The 21,560-nt window shown below is 38.3% G+C and overlaps 3 protein-coding genes and 1 pseudogene across 3 annotated transcripts; 3 read left to right on the top strand and 1 right to left on the bottom strand.

Annotated features, from left to right (window-relative positions):
* Nucleotides 1–4,369: 4,369 nt before the first annotated feature.
* LOC149391455 (Major facilitator superfamily protein) lies at nt 4,370–9,377 on the bottom strand. The gene is made up of 4 exons (XM_089621307.1): nt 9,070–9,377; nt 7,352–7,671; nt 6,009–6,629; nt 4,370–5,133 (listed from the first exon to the last, which is right to left on the bottom strand). The coding sequence occupies exons 1-4, from the start codon at nt 9,197–9,199 to the stop codon at nt 4,666–4,668; spliced, it is 1,539 nt and encodes a 512-aa protein (XP_089477433.1). The 5' UTR covers nt 9,200–9,377; the 3' UTR covers nt 4,370–4,665.
* A 256-nt stretch (nt 9,378–9,633) lies between these two features.
* LOC149391454 (uncharacterized) lies at nt 9,634–11,622 on the top strand (annotated as a pseudogene).
* A 1,774-nt stretch (nt 11,623–13,396) lies between these two features.
* SC35 (serine/arginine-rich splicing factor-like protein, putative) lies at nt 13,397–15,949 on the top strand. The gene is made up of 8 exons (XM_089620913.1): nt 13,397–13,610; nt 13,721–13,799; nt 13,888–13,967; nt 14,065–14,131; nt 14,326–14,415; nt 14,703–14,915; nt 15,018–15,201; nt 15,650–15,949. The coding sequence occupies exons 1-8, from the start codon at nt 13,535–13,537 to the stop codon at nt 15,653–15,655; spliced, it is 795 nt and encodes a 264-aa protein (XP_089477039.1). The 5' UTR covers nt 13,397–13,534; the 3' UTR covers nt 15,656–15,949.
* A 1,725-nt stretch (nt 15,950–17,674) lies between these two features.
* On the top strand, nt 17,675–21,238 carry LOC149391452 (uncharacterized). Its single transcript, XM_089621244.1, has 2 exons — nt 17,675–20,516; nt 20,952–21,238. Exons 1-2 carry the CDS (start codon nt 17,804–17,806, stop codon nt 21,236–21,238), a joined length of 3,000 nt encoding a protein of 999 aa, XP_089477370.1. The 5' UTR covers nt 17,675–17,803.
* Nucleotides 21,239–21,560: the final 322 nt, after the last annotated feature.

Here is a 21,560-nt window from a genome sequence, read left to right as displayed (position 1 = left end):
CTTGGTTTAATCAAAAGAAACATGAAATATTGTTTATTTATATAAATAAAGGAAACTTCAAATTACGGAAATGAATCTTTCAAAAATAATGAATTAGGTAATAGTACGATAATAAGTTCTTATCTAACAACTGAACCAAGCTTATGATCGTTGACTTCGATGTTTCAGGTTCCTTCTTCTACAAGTTATCATGCAAGATCTTTTCAACACCATGAGCGGATTTTTATTTTATTTTCTATTATATATTATTTATTCAAATTTAGATCTGATTTTTGTATGTTCAATTCTTTATTTTGTGTGGTTTTATTTTCATTATCTAGATTTGAGTAGTGGTTTCCTTTATGAGCGTTGATTTCAGTCGGAAAGGCTGTGGTATTAAAGGCTTGTTAAAATGCAGTAATATGCAATAGATGTAGATGAAGTAGAAGATTCTATTTGTGATTTGTGCTACCCGAAAACACTAGTAATTCATCTTCTTTATGTGAATAGACAGACTTCTTTCATCATTCACCATTGTTGTTTCATACACACATAAATCCAATTGTATCAACATTGTTCTAATACATATGATATTAGAGAAATTAGTATTATTAATATTATTTGATTTTAATTGCTTGTATCTAACAGGAGCATCCTTCACGGATAACCACCGTCCAATTTTATAAAAAAAATTCACATCCCTTTGGAAGAATGCAACCACCCTCGAGTGGTTCGCGTAAATAATACTAGTCATCGGTATCACCATATTAGTTTGAATTGGTTCTTGGCTACATACTTTTAATCTAGGTTGGGTGTTAATATATCCTTTGAGAGCAATGATCCAATAACATGAAAAGTATCATTTAGAGAAGAATCACACAATGGAGGATTTTGGAATTTTGGAGAGGATTAATTCAATCTCTCTCTCTCTCTCTCTCTCTCTCTCAGTACATTTCTCATTGCTTGACTGTACAGCTGACTCTAACTAACTCTAACTGATCGGCCCATTTAGCACATGGCTGACGTGTCTAGTCTGGATCATTAGCTGACGTGTACGGCTCTCTAACACTCCCCCTCAAGCGAAACGGGGACTCCTTCACATTGAGCTTGTCTTTTAGAGCACAAAATCTCTTGACTAAGAGACCCTTGGTTAGCACGTCGGCTATTTGATCCTGTGTTGGGATGTACCGAATTTCCAGCTCATTCCTCATCACCATATCTCTCACGAAGTGTACATCTACCTCAATATGCTTTGTACGTGCATGAGCCACCGGGTTTGCTGCCAGTGAAGCTGCTCCCATATTATCACACCACACCACACCACTGGTACCTGAGTTGTCTTGACCTTAAGTTCACTGAGTAGAGACTTAATCCACAATACCTCAGCAGCTACATAGGCAAGAACACGATACTCTGCCTCTGCACTTGACCTTGCAATCACATGTTGTTTTCTTGAGCTCCAAGACACTAAACATCCGCCTAGAAAGACGCAATAGCCACTGGTGGATCTATGATCGTCTAGACATCCAGCCCAATCAGCAAGCATATGAGTGAGAACGTTGACGAAGGTCGAAGATGAATGCCATGAGTCATCGTTCCCTTGAGATATCTCAGCACTCTTTTGCACGCGAGCCAATGAACTTCAGTTGGAGCTTGAAGAAACTAACTTAACTTGTTAACTATGTAGGCAATGTACGGTCTTGTGAGCGTCAAGTATTGCAGAGCACCTATAGCACTCCTGTACTGAGTAGGATCAGTTATTCTCCCCCCTCCCTCGCTCTTGACCAGGGCTTGACTGGGAGCCAGTGTCGTGGAAAAGAGCTTGGCAGTGGTCATGCCAGTATTCTTGAGCAGGTCAGCGACATTCTTGGATTTAGACAAGTACAGCCTGGTGGAGTCACGAAAAGCTTCAACACCATGAAAGAAATGCAGATCACCCAATTGCTTGAGTGAAAAGCAGTGATCAAGATCATTTATGAGTCTTGAGATCGCCTTGTCATCATTTCCTGTGACGAGGATGTCGTCTACATAGACCAGGAACATGATGATCACACCATTGTTGGTGTAAATGAACAGCGAAGAGTATGACTTAGCTTACTCGGTAAGTAGACTTGCGAGATACACGAGTAATCCAAGTTCTGAGCACTGGAAAGTAATAGTGAAAGTACTGAGGTATTTACGATTTACTCGTAATTATGGTCTACACTATACTAGACATCCCGAAGTCATTGAAGGTTTCACTGACGCGAGTTGGATATCTGATATACAAGACTCTAAAGCCACAAGTGGATATATATTCACTTTAGGTGGTGCAGCTGTGTCTTGGAAATCCTCAAAACAAACCGTGATAACTAGATCCACGATGGAATCTGAGTTTGTTGCTTTGGATAAGTGTGGTGAAGAAGCTGAGTGGCTAAGAAACTTCGTAGAGGATATTCCAAATTGGACAACACCTGTGCCTGCAATATGTATATATTGTGATAACCAATCTGCAATTGGTAGAGCACAAAGTGTTATGTATAATGGTAAGTCTAGACATATCCGTCGACGACATAATACCATTAGACAACTTCTCTCGTCTGGAGTCATAAGTGTTGACTATGTAAGGTCCAAAGACAATATTGCGGATCCGCTAACCAAGGGGTTAAATAAGGACCAAGTAGAGAAGATGTCAATAGGAATGGGACTAAAGCCCATGATATAAAAGTTTTAGCAAAGGAAACCCAACCATGATGACTGGAGATCCCAAGAACTTGGTTCAAAGGGACAACCTAACTGCTAGAATGAAGTGAGGTCACTGTGGGGGAAAACCCCGGTCCTATTCCTATGATAAAAAACGGTGACACCCGTACGAGGCTAAGCATTGTGCTTTTAATGATTCTTTGAAATCGGATCTTTGAGATTTCGAACGAGTAATGCGGGATTACTCTTTGGCGTAAGGATCACCTATGTGAGAGAGAAGTGATGCCGCTTCGAAAGAGAATTAAAGGGGCGTAATTCTTTAGAAACTCTTACAGAACCAGGCGCATGTTCAGGGCCGAAATGAACATATCCATGAGAACTAAAACCTGTGGCAGGAAAATATTAGCGAGATATATGCTCATCGTTTATATACAAACGACTAACAGTTCAAGGACATCGTGTCTACTGAGTAGTCTGTAAACATGACATACTTCTACGAGGGAAGGTTCAAGGACTTTGTCTACCTATCCTATACTGGTATTGACCGTAGAACTGATCACCATATTGAGTCGTGTCGAGTCTTTTTGTTGTCGTCATGCAATTTCATTCATGTGGGGGATTGTTGGAATATTAGAGAGGAAAATGGACAATATTGAGTATTTATTGTCTATTAAGTTGCTGATTTTAGGCAAAGGTTTGAGTGGGGTCCACTCAACGGAATTTGATAATTCTTTCGTATTATTCTTCCTTGCGGAATGAGGTATAATATCGATTATAATTTTGCCAAAATCAAAGCTAGAATGAATGAGAAATTGATGTGTGAAGTATGCTTTATGTCACATTGAAAAAGTGTCGAGCTCGACTGGACGAGCTCGACTGGACTTAGTGACGAAGTCATTCCAGTTCGACTGGACGAGCTCGACTGGTCTTAGTGACGAAGTCATTTCAGTTCGACTGGACGAGCTCGACTGGATTTAATGACGAAGTCATTCCAGTTCAACTGGACGAGCTCGACTGGATGAGCTCGACCAGACAGAGCGTACTTTTGAGACTTAAAGCCAACAGTTTGGATTCTTCAATTCAATGGTTCTTTGAGCTTTAAGTACTCTTTATGGCTGTGTAATAATGCCATTAAGGCTGAAAAACGTTTGACTGTTCACTTGGCCGTGAGTTGAAGACGGTGATTTAAATGGTTGTAATAACTTGCTTTAAATTCTTTTAAAGCTGACCAGTTTTGGAACTTAAACCAACGCAGCCTTGGCCTTTATATATAGAGGCTTGCTCTTCTCATTCGAAAACACACACAGAAACACATAGTTTCCTCTGCTTCTCTCAGCTTCTTCTCTCTCCCAGAAATTGTTTTTCTTTTTGTAGTCGGTGTTCAGTTCTGTTACAGGTTTAGTTCGCCGGAGTAGTCTGTTTGGTGCAAACCTCTTCTCGCTTCCGCCGTTGTATCCTGGGAGGTAAATTGCTCGTCGTTTCCGGCACCCACGGGGAGGGCAATATTACTTTAAGGAAACCGTCGAACGGTCTTCGGCCTTTGCTTTCCATCTTGTTTTTCCTTCGCTCATAATAGTGTTGTGTTGTAAATTTTTATTTCCTTTGTTCTAAGCTGTCGGTTTTATTTTTCCAAAATATATATATATATATATATATATATATATATATATATATTATTGAAGTAATATTTCTAACACGCCTTGACAAATGCCCCAACAAATAAATATATTCGAGCTATTTATTTTAACAACACTAAATATTAAAAATTTATCTCACGACACAGCCATATCTCCGCCATCAAGAAGTGAGGTTTACAAGGACACCCAAATTAAACAATAGGTAAACAAGCCATGCAATAAATTAATTTCCACACTAGAACACGCGTTGTACTCGTTGTAATTTTCATAATCAAAATACAAATACTACACGGCGTGCAAAAAAACACTAAATATCGAAATACTGACACGTTAGATAATAAGAATAAATGGTAGAATTGGTTACTAGCTAGGTGTGAAGGTGATTATGATGCTGAGAAGAAGCAGGCAAAGGCGTGGTTAGCGGGGGAACGAAGCGAGACCAGTACCAGTGGGTTTGCCAGACGACGTCGATGGCGTGGAGAGGGATTCCCTTGGTCTCGGGGAGGAAGAGGGTGACGAAGAGCGTCATGAGAGCGAGCCACGCGGCGTAGAAGAGGAACGTGGCGAACTTGAAGTGGCACAGCATCGTCAGAAACGTCTGCGAGAGCACGAAGGTGGTCCCGAAGTTGACGGCCACGCTGATGCTCTGTCCCGTCGTACGGATGTTCATTGGGAATATCTCGCTCGGTATTAACCAGCTCAGCGGGCCCCACGACCAACCGAACCCGCTCGAGTACACGCACATCAGCACCAGCACCGCCACCGCGTACCCCTTGCTTATCTGCCCCGTCCCCGCCCTCCCACTTGCCTCCGATAGCAACCACGCCACCCCAACCTGCGTGTATATATACATTTATCACAATTGGTTGAGGAATTACATTTCATAATGTCTACTCTTGTGTTGGCCTAGCTGTAACTTACATGGCAAGTCAGAACTAATATTCAATACGCATTTAACACTGTCTAATAGAATTATGAATCAAACATTTTAAGATCATTCATAAAAAATCTAATTAAATTCCTAATTTTTTAAAAATCTTTTCAGGTACAAATTTGCATACAAAGTATATGAATAATTTTTCTTTCACCCCTTAAAAATATATATAAATAAATAATTATAGTGAGAAGAAATAAGTATATATTTACAATAGGACTGAAACTGTATCGGTTCGGTTTGGTTTCGGCCATTTACATAAACAAATCTAAATTTTCTGTTTTAAAAAATTTGGTCCAATAACCATTCCAATTTAGTCCAAAACCGAAATTCGGTTATCCAGTTTCTTAAATCCAATATACAGTTTTAATATCCGATTTTCAAAATTTGATTATCCATTTCTTTAAAATCCGGATCCAATTTTAAAACCGGTTTAAAAAACCGGTTATCGAATTCTTATAATCCATAAACACTTTGAAGTTAGTTTTTAAATTATACCCGATTATAAAATTATTCCAAAGATCAAAATCTGAGTAAAAATAAATCATGCAATTCTAGCGTGAATATTTATTTTTCATTTTATTTTTTTAATAAAATATAATTGATTAAATATCCGATATCCATTTTTTTTTTAATTTAAAACCGATATCCCGTCCAATATCCGAATTCGAATTTTGGTATATGACGTAGCACCGATTTTCGGATTTGGATTGGTTATCGGTTTTATCTAATTTTCGGTTCGGTTTTGTCCAACCCTAATTTCACACACTACGTACCTGGCAGACAAACATTTGTATTCCGCCGATGAGAAAAAGAAACCTCCGACCGTAGCGATCAACGACAAAGGTAGACACAAGAATGGATCCAAGGTTAACCAAGCCAAGAATAATGGAGGCAATCAACGCGGAGTCACTCCCAAACCCGACAGACTGGAACAACACCGGAGCATAAAATGCAATGATATTGATCCCGGTGAGCTGCTGGAAAAACGGCACCGCCACCGCCATCACAAGGTGGGGCCGGTAGCGGCGACGGAATATGGTGGCGAAGGGGTCGTTGGTGACGTGGTGGCGGAGGCGGACGAGCTCGGCGAGCTCGGCGTCGACATCGGAGGCTTTGCCGCGGATGCGTTGGAGGGCGGCCTTGGCATGGGGGAGCTTGTTGCGGTGGACGAGGCTGGAAGGGGTGTCGGAGATGAGGAGGGCCCCGCATATCATGACGGCGGCGGGGACGGTGGCGAGGCCGAGGGAGAGGCGCCACCCCCATGAGTGCTTGGCGGTGCCGAAGTTGATGCAGTTGGACACCACCACGCCGATTCCGATGAAGAATTGGAACCCCGTGTTGAACGCGCCTCGCCATTGGGCCGGCGCCACCTCCGACAGGTACACCGGTGTCGCCTGTCAGCCAACGGTGGTTATGTTTCTTAGGAATCCCATATTAACAATGAATGATAACTAACAAAAGTTTATATTACGATTTTGTAAGTTTTTTTTTTTTTTTAATCTTTTTCAATAGTAAAAAGACAATAAATTTCATAGAAATTTATTGTCTTTTGTTATCATTCATACCTCAAATTTAATATTCATACCCCACATTTAAATGTCCCTCCAATCAACATAGACTATATGTCATAATTTTTTTAACACATTTTTAAACATAAAGATAACGTATCTCAACTCAATTTATGAACCACAATGTTTTGTCATTTTTTTAGTATATACTGTGCCCTACCAAATAAAATGAGCTATGTCAATACTGTTTTTTATTAATATATTTTTTTATATTTATACTATGTTTAAGAGTGACAATTCGAATTTCACATCTATGTAAAATATTTAATTTGTAATCGACTCAAAATGGGGTATTAAAACCCACTTAATAAAATAAAATTGAGCAAGTTTATGTCCCAAAGCCATTTTTACTGTACTTTATAAACTGCTTCATTTTTTAAATTTAAATCACCCGTCGAGCCCTGGTCAAATTAGATTTCAATTGTAATTTTTATATATTGTGTTGTTGGTCTTAAATCTAAGCTTCCGCTTATGTGCATAATACTAAGCTGCAAAGTAAACAATAAAGTATAAAATTCGAAGAATAATAAGAAACAAATATCACTGACTTGGTTAGTAAAACCGACGCCGAATCCAAGTAAGATGCGGCCGAGTATGAGCATGAGAACATTGACAGCAGCGCCGTTAATGGTGGCTCCGGCGAGGAAAGTGAAGCCGCCCAAAAGCATCACATTACGGCGCCCAAAAGCCGCGGTGAGTCGGCTTGCCGCGAGTGAAGCAACCAAACCGGCAATGTAGAGCGACGATGTGAACGACGTCAATGTTTGGCTGTCGTATATGCAATACATGTTCGTTTTTGCCTCCGCCGCTTTCCTTAGTATCGATGGGAAAAACCTCTCTAGAAATGGCACCATTGTGGTTACACCTCCTACATAACATTAACATTAAGCCCTGGTTAAGGGTTCTATAATTATATAGTATGTAGAAACTTTAAGTTTGCATAATAGTCGATGTTTGCTTGATTATAATTAATTAGCTACAAAATTCTATTAACAATTAATTGATATTTTTTCTCATATAATTTCCGCCTATTGAAAATTAGTAAGCGGGAGTTATTTGGGTAAAATTATCACTTAATTGTTGTAAATAGAACCTGTAGTTAATTAACTATAAATAACCAAATGTTGGTTATTTAGCAAATAATTTATTTGATGTGACTTAATTGCTTATAAATTTCATTAATTAATCTCTGCAACCATTCTTACGCAAGATTTTTTTTTCTCTATAGTTGGTGAAAATTAATTTTTACTATTTACTTGTATGTAGTTTTAGTCAAATTCCACGGGAGATTTAATTACCGTGTGTTCCGTACAGTTATTTTAATTATTGAAATTTTGGTTGCGGATGATTGACCGATTGTACTATGTTACCGAGAGCCCGACAACAAACCAACACAGTCAACGGTCATTTTTGTAAATTTCGTTGTTAAAAAAAAATCATGAATTTTTCTGAAAATTTTAGATTTCAGACCACAAGAAATGGATAATATGCGGCAAAATGCGACATTTAATCCATGGGTGAGGTCTAAAGTCAATCAACTGGCAGAAAAAATTAAAATTTTCATATAGTTTCCCTAATCGATTCCCCAGATAACAGAAAAAAAAAAAAATTTGAAAGGCAAACCTCAGTAACTTAACCTAAATTTTTAATTAGTAGTAAAAAAACCTAAATTTTTAATTAAATTTAATTACTATGCGTTTTTAAAATAGGAAAAATATATAGTATGCAGTTTCCAATACAGAAATCATGACACGTGGATTTATAGCTTTCTACAAGAGCTTTATCATTAAATCTGTATAGTAAAAACAGCCAAGTAACTTTACGTTTGTCGAATTATAAATTAATGTTTAAAAATATAAACTGCCTTAAAATAATAATAATATTTTGCGTTCTCTGTAAAAAAAAAGAATAATTTGGGATCCGGCCGCCGGGAATGCTTAACCGTCACTAAATGCCGTCACGCCATGTCGTTTATTGACGAGTCATTATACACGTCGAAGTTTCAACAAAGGGGAATTTGAAAATCAAGCAATTAATATGATACGAAACGACCAACTCAATCCGTGAAGTATGGACTTTCATATTGTGTTGGTCAAATGGAGCTTTGGGCTTTCCATATTGAATAGCTAATATGAAATAATCTTCACAGGTGAAAATAATATCAACCTACAAAGCTCCTAATTGACTCTTTAGCATGGAAAGCCCCTTAATCACCTTCGAAAATTGAATCTAAAGAAACCCATTCCGTATCTCAAAGCTCACGCACCTGAAATTCCGATGTCATAGCCAAATATGAGGCCGCTAGAAGCAGCGACGATGCAGGTAATCACCACTGACGCCGTTATCTTGCCGTTAAACCCCGTCTCCTGTCCATCCGTGAAAGCTCCTCCCGCCATTTCTTTCTTTTCACGGAGCCCAAACAGAGCGTTAATTAGTTACAGAACGCAAACAGCGTTCTTATTCTTGCTCCACCAGAGTTTGGGCATGTTTCTGAATATAAGGAAGAGAGAGAGAGAAAAAAAAAGGTCACCAACGATTAGTAGTAGTAATATAGAAATAATTATGCGTCACGTGCTACGATCTCATCTACCAAGTGACCAACTAGTTCGGCAGTTTTTTTTTTTGTTAATCAACCTATTTCTATCTCTTTCTTCCAATTGGGATTATATTATTGTCTCTGTCAAGCCTATTACTTACTACAACGGACATATATATATCTATCTAACCTATAGTGTATAGTTTCATAAATGGGCAAGCAAATTCTTTAATAATTCTGAAACATGATCAAACATGATGTTATAATAATTATTATTTAGGTGTTAGGAAGATAATGGATATTGTGCGTGGTAGCTGACTGGGGTACAAAGTCAGAAGAATGGAAGACTGGTAGATGGGCATGATCAGATAACTAAGCACACTTGTCATTCCAATATTAGTTGATCTGACTTTGACCGGCGTTCTTCTCTCCAGATCGGTACTCTCGGCTTGGTGGTGGCTCGATCTCCGGGAAGAGATTGTTGAGAATGCACTGTCGGGCAACATTGACGGGAAAAAAAGTTTATTGAAGTTATTTCATTTTCGTTTGATTTTCTATTGTTTGTATATGATATGCTCAAATTGGTAAAAACAAAATTCTAAATAAAATTTAGGGTAGCATATATAAAAAAATAAATATAATTTTAGATTAAAAGCATAAAACTTTGTAAAATTTAGAGGTACGAATTTTAATTTTTAAAATTCAAGGGGCATATGCCCATGGTCCTTTTTTTTTGGCTCCATTAGTCGCTTCAATAGAGTTGTTCGAGGTTGGTGATGAGCGCAATTTATAAGTGAATTCCAGACACTTTCGATCGCGCCTTTGATTATCGAAGTCTTGGTGGCTCGAGAGCGCAACTCAGAGTGTCTTTTTTACCTTGTAAAAACGACAATATAATAGTTGTTCGAGAGATCCATACAAACAATATGTTAACTATGAAGAGTGGTTCTTCATAAAGTATAGACAAATATATAATTTTTCTCCCATACTAGGTAGGAAAAGGTTGCCAATCTGTCTTCAATCCAAAACAAACAGATAGTGCATAAGACAAATAAATACTAATACACACAAAAGTTAAAGAACATAAAAAGGAAAAATAAAATAAGATGTCAATACACCAATATGAGCAGGGGCGGAGCTACATGGAGACCAGCGGGTGCACGGGTCCCCACTGGCTCGGGACAAAAAAAAAATTAATAGGCTTAATTATAATTATTAAAAAAAATTAAATAATACATATTAATAAATATAATAGGTACACTAGTATTGTCACAAAGTTGTTGCAGCTCAAATGGTCAAGGCTTACACTATGGTACATTACTTAGCTTGCTCACTTTATTTTCATCTACTATTGAAGTCCTTGAAGTTATAGTTGATGATGCATCTAGTTGTGAGCAAAGATACGAAGCAACTAACTTGTTGGAAAATATGCAATCGTATGGCTTTGTTTTTTGTCTACATTTGATGAGGATGATATTGGGAGTTTCAAATGAATTGTCAAAAGCACTGCAACGAAGAGACCAAGATATTGTAAATGCCATTGCCTTGGTCAAAGTTTGTAAAAAAAGACTACAAGAAATGAGGGAAAGTGGTTGGGATTCTTTTATTATCCAAGTGTCATCTTTTTGTGAAAGCCACAATATACAAGTACCCGACATGAGTGATATCTACATACCTCGAGGAAGATCGCGGCGCAAGACTTATGTGACTACAAATTTACTTCACTACCGCGCGGGGTTGTATTACTCCGTCATTGATATGCAACTTCAAGAATTGAACAGTCGTTTCAACGAGGTAAATACTACATTGCTTCTTGGTGTAGCGTGTTTATGTCCCGATAATTTGTTTGTTGCTTTCGAGAAGCAAAAGCTTATTCAACTTGCCGGTTATTATCCAAAAGATTTTTCTGAAATTGAGCTCATGGAACTTGATGATCAACTTGAAAACTATATTGTTGATATGCGCTCAAGTGTAGAGTTTTCATATTTGAACGGGATTAGTCATCTTGCAAAAAAAATGGTTGAAATCGGAAGAGATAAGGTGTATCATTTAGTCTACCGACTATTGACATTGGCATTGATTTTGCCGGTTGCGACTGCTAGCGTTGAAAGAGTGTTTTCTGGAATGCATCTCGTGAAGACCAAGTTACGCAATCGTATTGGAGATCAGTGGTTGAACGACAGTTTAATTATTTATGTTGAGAAATAAATTTTTTATTGTATTGATAATGAAGTCATTATAGATCGTTTTGATAAATTAAAAACCCGTCGTGGAAATATGTAATAATTTTATCGAATTGGATATTTTTATTATATATTTTGTATCTTTAATTTTGTTTAATTTTTTTTTTGGTCCCCCCTGAATTCAATTCCTAGCTCCGCCACTGAATATGAGAATGTTGTATGAGAGTATGAGAGACAAAAACTCAACACCCATGGCAACCAGCACACCAGTGTTGATAACGACCCACTCCGATTGTGACCTACAATGCACCACCACCATCACCGAAGACCCACAATTAATTGGCCATTGTAAGAACTCTTGTTAACTAGCCCCCAGAGAAGACCCGAAAGATATAAGCTTAAGAAATGAGAGAAAGTGGAGAGACATCGACTATATTGGTATAACATTAGTTCCAAATGAGTATTTTGCTAATAAAAAAAATTAAAGAAGTTTATAATTTTTGTATAATATAGTTAATGTCTCGAGTCAAATTATGAATGAAAAAACTTGAAATCTGACATTTCTATTATTAAGATCAAGAGAGAGAAATTTTTTCTGACAAAAATATCCTTAGTGATCGTTTCCTAATTTCGTGATCGATTCGTCATGAAATACAGATTTACCTGTCATGAAATTATAAGTTTTACAAAAAAAAAAATAATAAACTAACTCATTCAGACTTTCGAAATTGCTGTTTAGCCAACTTTCTGTAAATATTATGTAAATAACCATAAATTTGATGTATTTACACATTTTTATTTTTTGCTGTTGCAGCTAAGTTTTTTAAAGGACATTGTAACGAAATAGCCAAAATGAAACTATAAAATTTGTTTTTAGCCTATGTTTCACAACTTTTAAAGAAATAGTCAACATGATTATGTGGCAATAATTAAGGTCTTATTTACCCTTATTTATTAATAAATTCGTCATTTTCTCTCTCCTATTTTTTTCCTACACTTTTTTTTTACATAAAAACTTTAAAAACCCATATCTATCTCATATGAACTCGAAATTGAGTGATTCCAAATCCTACGGATTCGTGACGCCGAGATCTTCAAAAATAGATCCATTGTGTTTGATGAAAAATAATATTTAATACCATAGATGTAGAAAAATCTACCTTAAATATGGAAATAACTGAAATTTTTGTAAATTATAAAAAAATAAATGGAAATGTAAATATGATACATTAAAAATAATTTTTATCAAACACAATGGATCTATTTTTGAAGATCTCGACGCCACGAATTTGTAGGAATTGAAATCACTCAATTTCGAGTTCGTATGAGAAAGATACAAATTTTTGAAGTTTTGATGAAAAAAAAAATTATTTGAAAAAAAATAGGGGAGAGAAAGTGACGAATTTATTAATAAATAAGGGTAAATATGACCTTAATTATTGCCACATAAGCCATTTGACTATATCCCTAAAAATTGTCAAACATAAGCTAGATCCAAAATCACATGTTTAAAGTGGCTTAATTAGTTACAAATCTCTTTTTTAAATGTGTAAATAATGACTTGTAACTAATTATAAAAAAAATTACTAAGAATCGGCTAAATAACAAACTAGATACGTAAATAAGGCTATATATATCTAATGAACCCTAAATTTTACAAGTTTGTGTACAACTCATTTAGTAATATAATTATCAAAGTTTAAATTTTAGTTGATTTTAATAAAGTGACGTGAGTTTAGTATTTTTGTGTCATAATTTCTAATTAAATTTAGTTTTTAATTATAACGAAATAATTTATTATACAAAATAAAGAAATCACGTGCATATTTGTCTAAAAAGAAACCATATTATTCTTGTTTCTTAAAAGAAAGAAAAAAAAAGGATTTTTAGCCCATTCCCTTCCGCACTTGGGGATTCGGAGAGGTGGGAAATAAGAATAATTATCTCAGAAATCTCCACCGCAGAAAAGAGCTAAACCCTAACCGAGTCAGCGGCGGAGGTAAGAGCAAAAGATGTCTCATTTCGGAAGAGCCGGTCCTCCAGACATCAGAGACACTTACTCGCTTCTCGTCCTCAACATCACTTTCCGTACGATTTTATATATACACATATACATACATATATATATATATATATATATATATATGTCTAAACCCTAATTCACTCTCTCACTTTCTTAACAATCTTCCGCTCCGTAGGTACAAACGCAGACGATCTCTTCCCGCTCTTCGACAGGTACGGCAAAGTCGTCGACGTCTTCATTCCCAGAGACCGAAGGTAAATAACCCGTTTCCCCTTCGAACAGAACTATGGTTTCGTTATGCTCTGTTCGACGATTTCATTTTGATCTTATTTTATAATTTAGGACTGGTGAATCGCGTGGTTTCGCGTTTGTTCGGTACAAGTACGCGGACGAGGCTCAGAAGGCTGTGGAGAAGCTTGATGGTTCGTTTTTGTGTCGTTTGAAGCTGGGCTTTGTCGTAATTTTGTTGTATTTTGATCACTCTCTCTGCTGTGTTCTATGTGTTTGTTCGTTTTGCAGGAAAGGTTGTTGATGGCAGAGAGATTATGGTTCAGTTCGCTAAGTATGGTCCAAATGCGGAGCGAATGTAAGTCTACAATTTGGATGATTATGTGGCTAGTTGGAATTGCTGCTTGTGCAATGTAGTCAATGCTATTTTAATTTTAACTTTGTGTTTTAATCTGGTTTGTTCACCCATTGATAACTTTCTGTACAATTTTCATTATCTATTTCAATTGATTTACTGTTTTGGGGGTTGATTTGCATTTGGTTTCTTTCCAGTCACAAGGGCAAGGTAAGTGAGTCGGAATCAAAAAGCAGAGGCAGGTCAAGAAGCCGAAGCCGTAGCCGTAGCCCTAGCCCTCGTCCAAGGTGAGGTTTTAGACTCTCAGGGAATCTTCTCATATTTCTTGGTTGTGGTCTTGTAGAAATTCTGTCACTTCTTGTTGTTGTAGTTACGTAATCAAAGTTAATCGATGGTGCATAGAATCTGCCAGCATTTTCTTTCAAAACCTGTATTGTTTGGTTACGAAAAACGTTCGTGATTGCAAATAAATGGATGTAAATATAGCACCCATCTGTGGCGATTCATACAAATGTCCGAGGGGTAGAATTTAGCGTTGTGAATTCTATGAAGAAATGGCAAGAATTATTTTCAGGTACCGCGACGATCACAGGGATAGAGACCGGAGAAGGAGCCGGAGTCGAAGTAGAGATAGATATGACCGCGACAGGGACCATAGGAGGGGAAGAGAGAGTCGCTATCGGAGCCGAAGCCGCAGTGCAAGTCCAGACCGTCGCAGAGGCCGTGGGAGAGACAGATATGACGATGACAATGATGATCGGCGCAGTCGGAGCCGGTCCTATGATAGGTATGAAATGAAATAGTGCTTCTTTTTGCTCTATAATCAGTTGTCAAGTCATTGTGTGTTTGTCTGACCTCATGCTTGATTGGGTTGGGTGTTTGACTTAAGTGCCTCGCCTGCTCGGCGTAGTCCTAGATCTCGCCGGAGCCCATCTCCTCGCAGAACTCCTACCCGGGATGAGAAACCTGAAATACGGGACCTTAATGAACGCCCTCCCGGGTCAAGAGAAGCTTCTCCACATGGAAAGGCGGATAGTTCTCGAAGTCCCTCTCCTCGTAAATCTAATGCTAGTGTGAGTTATTATTATCAGTTTATCACAGAGTTTACTATTTATGTCTTCTTGTGCGTTTGGATTCTTACGCTAGGAAACTTGGATGGAAAAGGAATGTACTGGGTGATTAGAAAATAAGAAGGAAGAGAAGTAAAATGATTTTACCCTTTGTTTTGAATTTACCATTTTATCCATCTAATTGAAATGTTCTATCGTATTTTAAAAATGAACAAACAAAATTGCTTTGATAAAAAGTCTACACTCATTTTTCATTCCAAAATTTGGAGTTTTAAAAAACAGTGAGCCCCACGCCTGTTTTTACCTGACAATCTAAAATTTAGGTTTCCACCCCAAAATGTATTAACCCATTTCCCTTCGTCACTTCTCTTCCATACCGAACTTAGTGTGAAGTACCCATTGATGTAAAGTTCTTCGTAGTTGGCCATAACTTTGGACTTTGACTGTGCAGGAATGAAAGAGAAGCGTAGAATGTGATCATGATATCTACTCAGCTCCATGCTTTAGTGTTGGCACTCATAGTTGGGCAAAGTAGTTGAGTTGCATGTTATCGGACACATTGAGAGTTAGTTAACTGCGCACAGTTTTTGGAAGGTTAAAAAGTTTCTATGTTGGACTGAGTCTGTTTGCTATTTTTGTTGGTATGTTCTGTACTTTGTGAAAATAAACTCGTGCTCTTGAAAAGGCTATTTCTAGGGTGTTAGAATATCTTATTATGGGTGGATTATTATGTCATGTTTGATTTAGACTATCCTCTTTTATCTTTGCTTACTTATATTGGTAATGGTGGCATAATATAGTTTTGTTCGGGACGAGCCAATGTGAGTGAGTCTGAAACTGAATCACAAGATGATGCACTAGCTAGCCGTTGGTGCTGCTTGTACAGTAACAGACGGTAGATGTCAATTTGTATGCTCGTTGCTGTTTGTCTACAGTATCTTTAACAATTTTGTGTTGATGTTCTATTTGGTAAGATAAATCTAAACACGTGCTTTTACCCAAGTTTTTACAATCCCGTTCCTTTCTTGTGAGTTGTGACCCTGATGAAATTTTTGTACCCTTGATTTGTTTTTGCCTGAAAGTTTGAACCCGCAAAAGGTGTTCCTGGTAGCTGTGGTAGCCGAAAAGGCGATGCAAATGAATTCACATGCCATTGTAGAATGTAGCTGATGATGCAGATTATATGAGTTGAAAAATCACATATGTTGCGGATTGGTTAGTTGACCACCATATCTTTTGCTTTTTTAGGGACTCTCTTGGTCACACTGTTTTTGACATGCTCTGTGATGAGAACTCTGTATTTACTTGAAAAGAAAGATTTATGTGGTAACATGATTATTGTTGCTTTTGGGGTGGACGGATTGAAACAGAAAAATAAGAGATTATTAATGTTAAGACTCTGTGTAAATCAATCTCCGAGCCAATGAATCATCTGAGATTGGGTTCATATTTCAATGTTTTGATGCGGCTACCATTTTTAGGTAAAAGCATTCACTGACTTTGAGCCATGACGTCTGTGTATGCTGGTGATTTTTGTAACTTTATTGGTAAAGAGTAGAGTCGGTTTGTAAAATGATAAGTTTGATATCTAGCATGATATATAGTAGAAGAAACCCACGTAGTTTAAAGAGCACTCGTGTACTGTGCTCTTTTCTTCGATGCTGTGGGAACTGGATTTCCAGACTGTTTTGTTTCTCCATTTATTTCTCCCAAACTATATGTTGACTTCCTTGCAAAAGAATTATGTGATTGTCATCATTGCTTACAAAATATTGAATGAAAAGCAAGACGTGAACTTAATCAGCCTGTCATTTGCGTTTGTGTGTTTTAAACTTTTAATGAAGCTGTGCGTATATTTGTTTATTTTACAGATTTATCAATTGTAAAAAGAATGCCATTTTATATATTTTATTAGAGCTGTGTGCTGATTTTTAACGACTGTATGCTGATTCTGTTTAGGGATACGAAATAATCTCGCATCATCATAAGATCCTTTATAGGTTTTCAACTCTATGGAGGAGATATTTATGACATAAGAAGCGTGTTATGGATCATGAGAAGTGTAACATCAGATAAACTAACGCAATACTAGAAATGGTTCATGAAACCACCGACAAAATGAATATAAAATTATCCCATAATAGTCTGATTCTGGTGGTCTGATTGCAATGGACGTGCTGTTGGAATTCAAGAAACTATAAGGTCCACATTGGATTGGAATTTTCTGCACCAAGTCCGAACTTGTATATTCTCAAAGCATGTATGTGAATAGCACTTCCTTAGATGGCAACTAGTTGAGTTTTTTCCTACTTGGTTAGACCCACCTCAAATAACTTTTTGTGCGAGCCAAGTTTGAATAAATATGTAACATATTGGAGTCAATGAAAATATCAAAACATATCGTCCACTCATATAGTTAACGTGTATTAGCATACTAAAATGTGGCCATTCTCAGTTTGATTCTTGCATGACGATGACGCTTCACGATGGCATGAAACAAAAACAAAGAAGAATACAAGTCAAAGGCTATAGTTTCTTCACCTACAAAGAATGATAAGGCAAAGAGATTGTGAACAATTAATCATATTCAATTCATAGGAGCCCTATGGGGACATCAAACTCACAGAAAGTTAATTATTTCACTACTTTATTTACGCTGTTTTTTGTAATCAGATTCGCCACTAGTAGTAGACCTCTTACCACTACTAATGAAGAAGCTCTGGCTCTTCTTGAATGGAAAGCCAGCCTTGAAAATGTCCCAGTTTCGATCCAAACTTCGTGGGTCGTTTCGGAGTTTCGGAATAATTCATTCCATTCTTCGATCCATGAAAACAAAAATCCCTGCAAAAATTGGTTCGGAATCGCTTGCAACGCGAACGGAAGCGTCACCACAATCACCCTAAAAAAATGTGGCTTGAAAGGTACGCTTCACGATCTTTCGTTTAATTCCTTCCCCGATCTCGAGCTGTTCGATCTGAGCTCAAACTCGATCTTCGGAAAAATCCCTCCACAAATCTCGTCTCTCGCCAAACTCACTCACCTCGACCTCTCCACCAACAAACTCAGTGGTTCAATTCCTCAAGAAATGGGCGGTTTGGGGTCTCTCTCCAAGCTCTTATTAAGCAACAACTTTCTGAGTGATTACATTCCCACTTCCTTGGGAAGTTTGAGCAATCTGACATACCTACGTCTCAACAACAATTCTCTCTCTGGCCTTATTCCTTCAGAATTCGGGAATCTTTCCAACCTGGCTGAGATCTACATGGACAACAACCATCTCACAGGTCCAATCCCTCAAACTTTCGGAGAGCTAAAAAGTCTTGAAGTGTTGTCCATCTCCGAAAACAACCTTTTCGGTCCAATCCCAGAATCCTTCTACGATCTATCGAGCCTCAAATACGTTCATCTCCAGCGAAACAAGCTTTCTGGCCCAATCTCACCAAACATCCACAAACTAAAGTACCTCGTATGCCTAGAGCTATGGGAGAATCAACTCACCGGTTTTCTTCCCATGTCGCTCGGAAATCTAACCGAGTTGGAGATTCTCTACATTCGCGACAACAAGCTCCACGGCGAGATCCCTCGTTCCATCGAAAACCTAAAGAAATTGCGGGTTTTTCGAGTGGCCAGAAACTACTTCACCGGTTACTTGCCGGACAAGATATGTCACCATGGATTGCTGGAGAATTTCACGGCCAACAGTAACTATTTCGTGGGTCCGTTACCCAAAAGCCTCAGAAACTGCACAAGCTTGTTCAGGGTCCGATTAGACGGCAACAATCTCACCGGAAACATATCCGAGAGCTTTGGGGTCTATCCGGACTTGGATTACATAAATCTGAGCAATAACAAGTTCTACGGCGAGATTTCGAGTAGTTGGGGATTTTCTAAAAACCTTGGAACGTTTCAGGTCGCCGGGAACAACATTTCAGGTGCAATACCTGCAGAGGTTGGAAACTTGTCCCAACTTTTCATACTCGATTTCTCTTCGAACCGCTTGTCCGGAGAAATCCCCAGTGAATTCGGAAACCTTTCTTCTTTGGTTCAATTAGACTTGAATGGGAATCAACTTTCGGGCAACATTCCTCCAGAGATCGGCTCGCTAACCAAGCTCGACTCGCTCGATCTCTCCTCCAACGGACTGATCGGTTCGATCCCGGCGAACATAGGGACCGATTTGCAAAACCTGTTCTACTTGAATCTGAGCAACAACATGCTGAGCGGCGAAATCCCGACGGAGTTGGGAAATCTAGGCCATCTCTCGGCGCTTGATCTGAGCCACAACATTCTCACCGGGGAAATACCCTCGGAATTTGACTCTTTACAAAGCTTGTTGACACTGAATCTGTCTCACAACCACCTCTCCGGTTCGATCCCCAACGAAATCCCGGGACTACTATTCGTGGACGTATCGCAGAACCAACTTTCGGGACCGATTCCGAACGACAAAGCATTTCTAAACGCTCCCATTGAAGCCCTGGAAGGAAACAGAGGACTGTGCAGTGACGTCATCACCGCCCTAAAGCTCTGCAACCACGCTCCAACCTCAAAACACCATCAGAGCAAAGAAGTCAAACTCGCTTACCTCGTCGCGTTCCCTATCCTCGCAATAGCCTTCACATTCGCCGTCTTCGTCACGGTTTACGCGCTCGTAATAAAACGCAGAAAACAGAGTCCCATCGTGGAACCAGAAGAAGACGGAATCATCGAGATGTTCTCGGAAAAGCCACTCCTTTCAGAGACGTGCTTCGACGGGAAATTGGTGTACGAGGAGATCATAAGAGCGACGGAGGATTTCGATTCCGCTTATTGCATCGGAACAGGAGGGTTCGGAAGCGTCTACAAGGCAGCGATGAGCTCGGAAACCCTAATCGTGGCCGTGAAGAGACTACACGTGGCGTGCGAGAATCGGAGGTCTCTGCAGAAGGACTTCGCGAGCGAGATAAGAGCGTTGACGAAGATTAGGCACCGGAACATAGTGAAGCTTCACGGATTTTGCAGCCACGCGAGGAATTCGTTCTTGGTGTACGACTATATCGAGAGAGGAAGTCTGGGCTCGATTCTGGGCGATGAGAGCAAAGCGAGGGAATTGGATTGGGCGAAGAGAGTGAATGTGATCAGAGGAGTGGCTGATGGATTGGCGTACATGCATTCCGGTATATCGCCGCCGATCGTTCACAGAGATATTTCGAGCAAAAACATATTGATTGATTACGACTTCGAAGCTTGCATTTCCGACTTTGGTACGGCCAGAATTCTGGAGAAAGGGTCGTCTAATTGGACTGCCATTGCTGGTACTTTTGGCTATTTCGCTCCCGGTACGTAACTATCATTTATTTGTTAATTTCCATATTATTCCGTTGATATACATCTGATATATACTTGTAATGGGTAGTGTTTTTTTTTAAATAAAACTAACATCGCAAAAGTAATATTTATAATGTTATAAATATATATTTGTTTATGCTTATCTATTTATTATTTTAAGCTTCTATTAATTTTTTTAACTGTAAATTTTTTATTATGACTTTGATTTATTTTGATTAAAGGGACACCCATCAAAGGAAGATTTCACTGATATTAAATAAATTAAAAATGATTTCACTGTAACAGAAAAAAAATACATAATGTCATTGGATGAAAAAAAGAGTAACAATTTAGAAATGAATTAATACTACAATTTTTTTTCCCTATTAGGATAGGAGGTTCATGTAATGTAATACCTTGTGATTATACATGTTTGAAACACGCAGAGGTTGCTTACACGATGAAGGTGACTGAAAAAGGTGACGTGTATAGTTTTGGAGTGTTGGCGTTTGAAGTGATAAAAGGACGACACCCGGGCGATCTCGCCTCGTCCATTTCGTCACAATGGACGGATTTTGTGGACGATCGCCTTCCACCTCCGGCGGCTCAAGTTTTCGATCAACTCGTTTGTGTCTTAAAGCTTGCAACTCGATGCGTACAAGAAAATCCATACTCTCGGCCATCCATGAAAGACGTTTCTCAAATTCTTGCCACCCTGATTATTGGTCATTAATAGTTGGAATTACTTTTTTTTTTTTTTTTTAACTTTTCACAACACTAGATTCCGCAAAAGGAAAATGTTCGCCGTGGAAATTTTTCACGAACTTTTGTAGTAGTGGATTGATTTTTTGGTTTAGAACTTCAATTTTGGTTGTATTTTACAAGTTGTACTAATTTACTATGCTTGTAGCTGTATGTAAAAATAGCACTAGATTGGACGTGTACGTTCATAGCCGTGGGGGCTTTCCTTTTTCTCTCGTACTTCGTCTTAGGAAGGGTTTGGTGGATTTTATATGAAAAATTAGTGGAACTAAGCCACCTGAAATGTTGAAATT

Source organism: Urtica dioica, chromosome 7 (assembly GCF_054948205.1).
Source record: "Urtica dioica subsp. dioica isolate 48M chromosome 7, U.dioica_male_clone48M_v1_H2, whole genome shotgun sequence".
Classification (NCBI taxonomy): Eukaryota; Viridiplantae; Streptophyta; class Magnoliopsida; order Rosales; family Urticaceae; genus Urtica; species Urtica dioica.
Note: the sequence above shows the minus strand (reverse complement) of the source record. Positions and strands in the feature narration are given on the sequence as shown.

Excerpts from the sequence above, each read along its gene's own strand:
- LOC149391452 (XM_089621244.1), top strand. The coding sequence starts at position 17,804 with ATGGGGACATCAAACTCACAGAAAGTTAATTATTTCACTACTTTATTT. Across the intron at positions 20,517-20,951 it reads TTTTGGCTATTTCGCTCCCG|AGGTTGCTTACACGATGAAG; the intron begins GTACGTAACTAT and ends TGAAACACGCAG.
- LOC149391455 (XM_089621307.1), bottom strand. The coding sequence starts at position 9,199 with ATGGCGGGAGGAGCTTTCACGGATGGACAGGAGACGGGGTTTAACGGC. Across the intron at positions 7,672-9,069 it reads CTATGACATCGGAATTTCAG|GAGGTGTAACCACAATGGTG; the intron begins GTGCGTGAGCTT and ends AATGTTATGTAG. Across the intron at positions 5,134-6,008 it reads TACAAATGTTTGTCTGCCAG|GTTGGGGTGGCGTGGTTGCT; the intron begins GTACGTAGTGTG and ends ATATACACGCAG.
- SC35 (XM_089620913.1), top strand. The coding sequence starts at position 13,535 with ATGTCTCATTTCGGAAGAGCCGGTCCTCCAGACATCAGAGACACTTAC. Across the intron at positions 13,611-13,720 it reads CGTCCTCAACATCACTTTCC|GTACAAACGCAGACGATCTC; the intron begins GTACGATTTTAT and ends TCCGCTCCGTAG. Across the intron at positions 14,132-14,325 it reads GGTCCAAATGCGGAGCGAAT|TCACAAGGGCAAGGTAAGTG; the intron begins GTAAGTCTACAA and ends GTTTCTTTCCAG.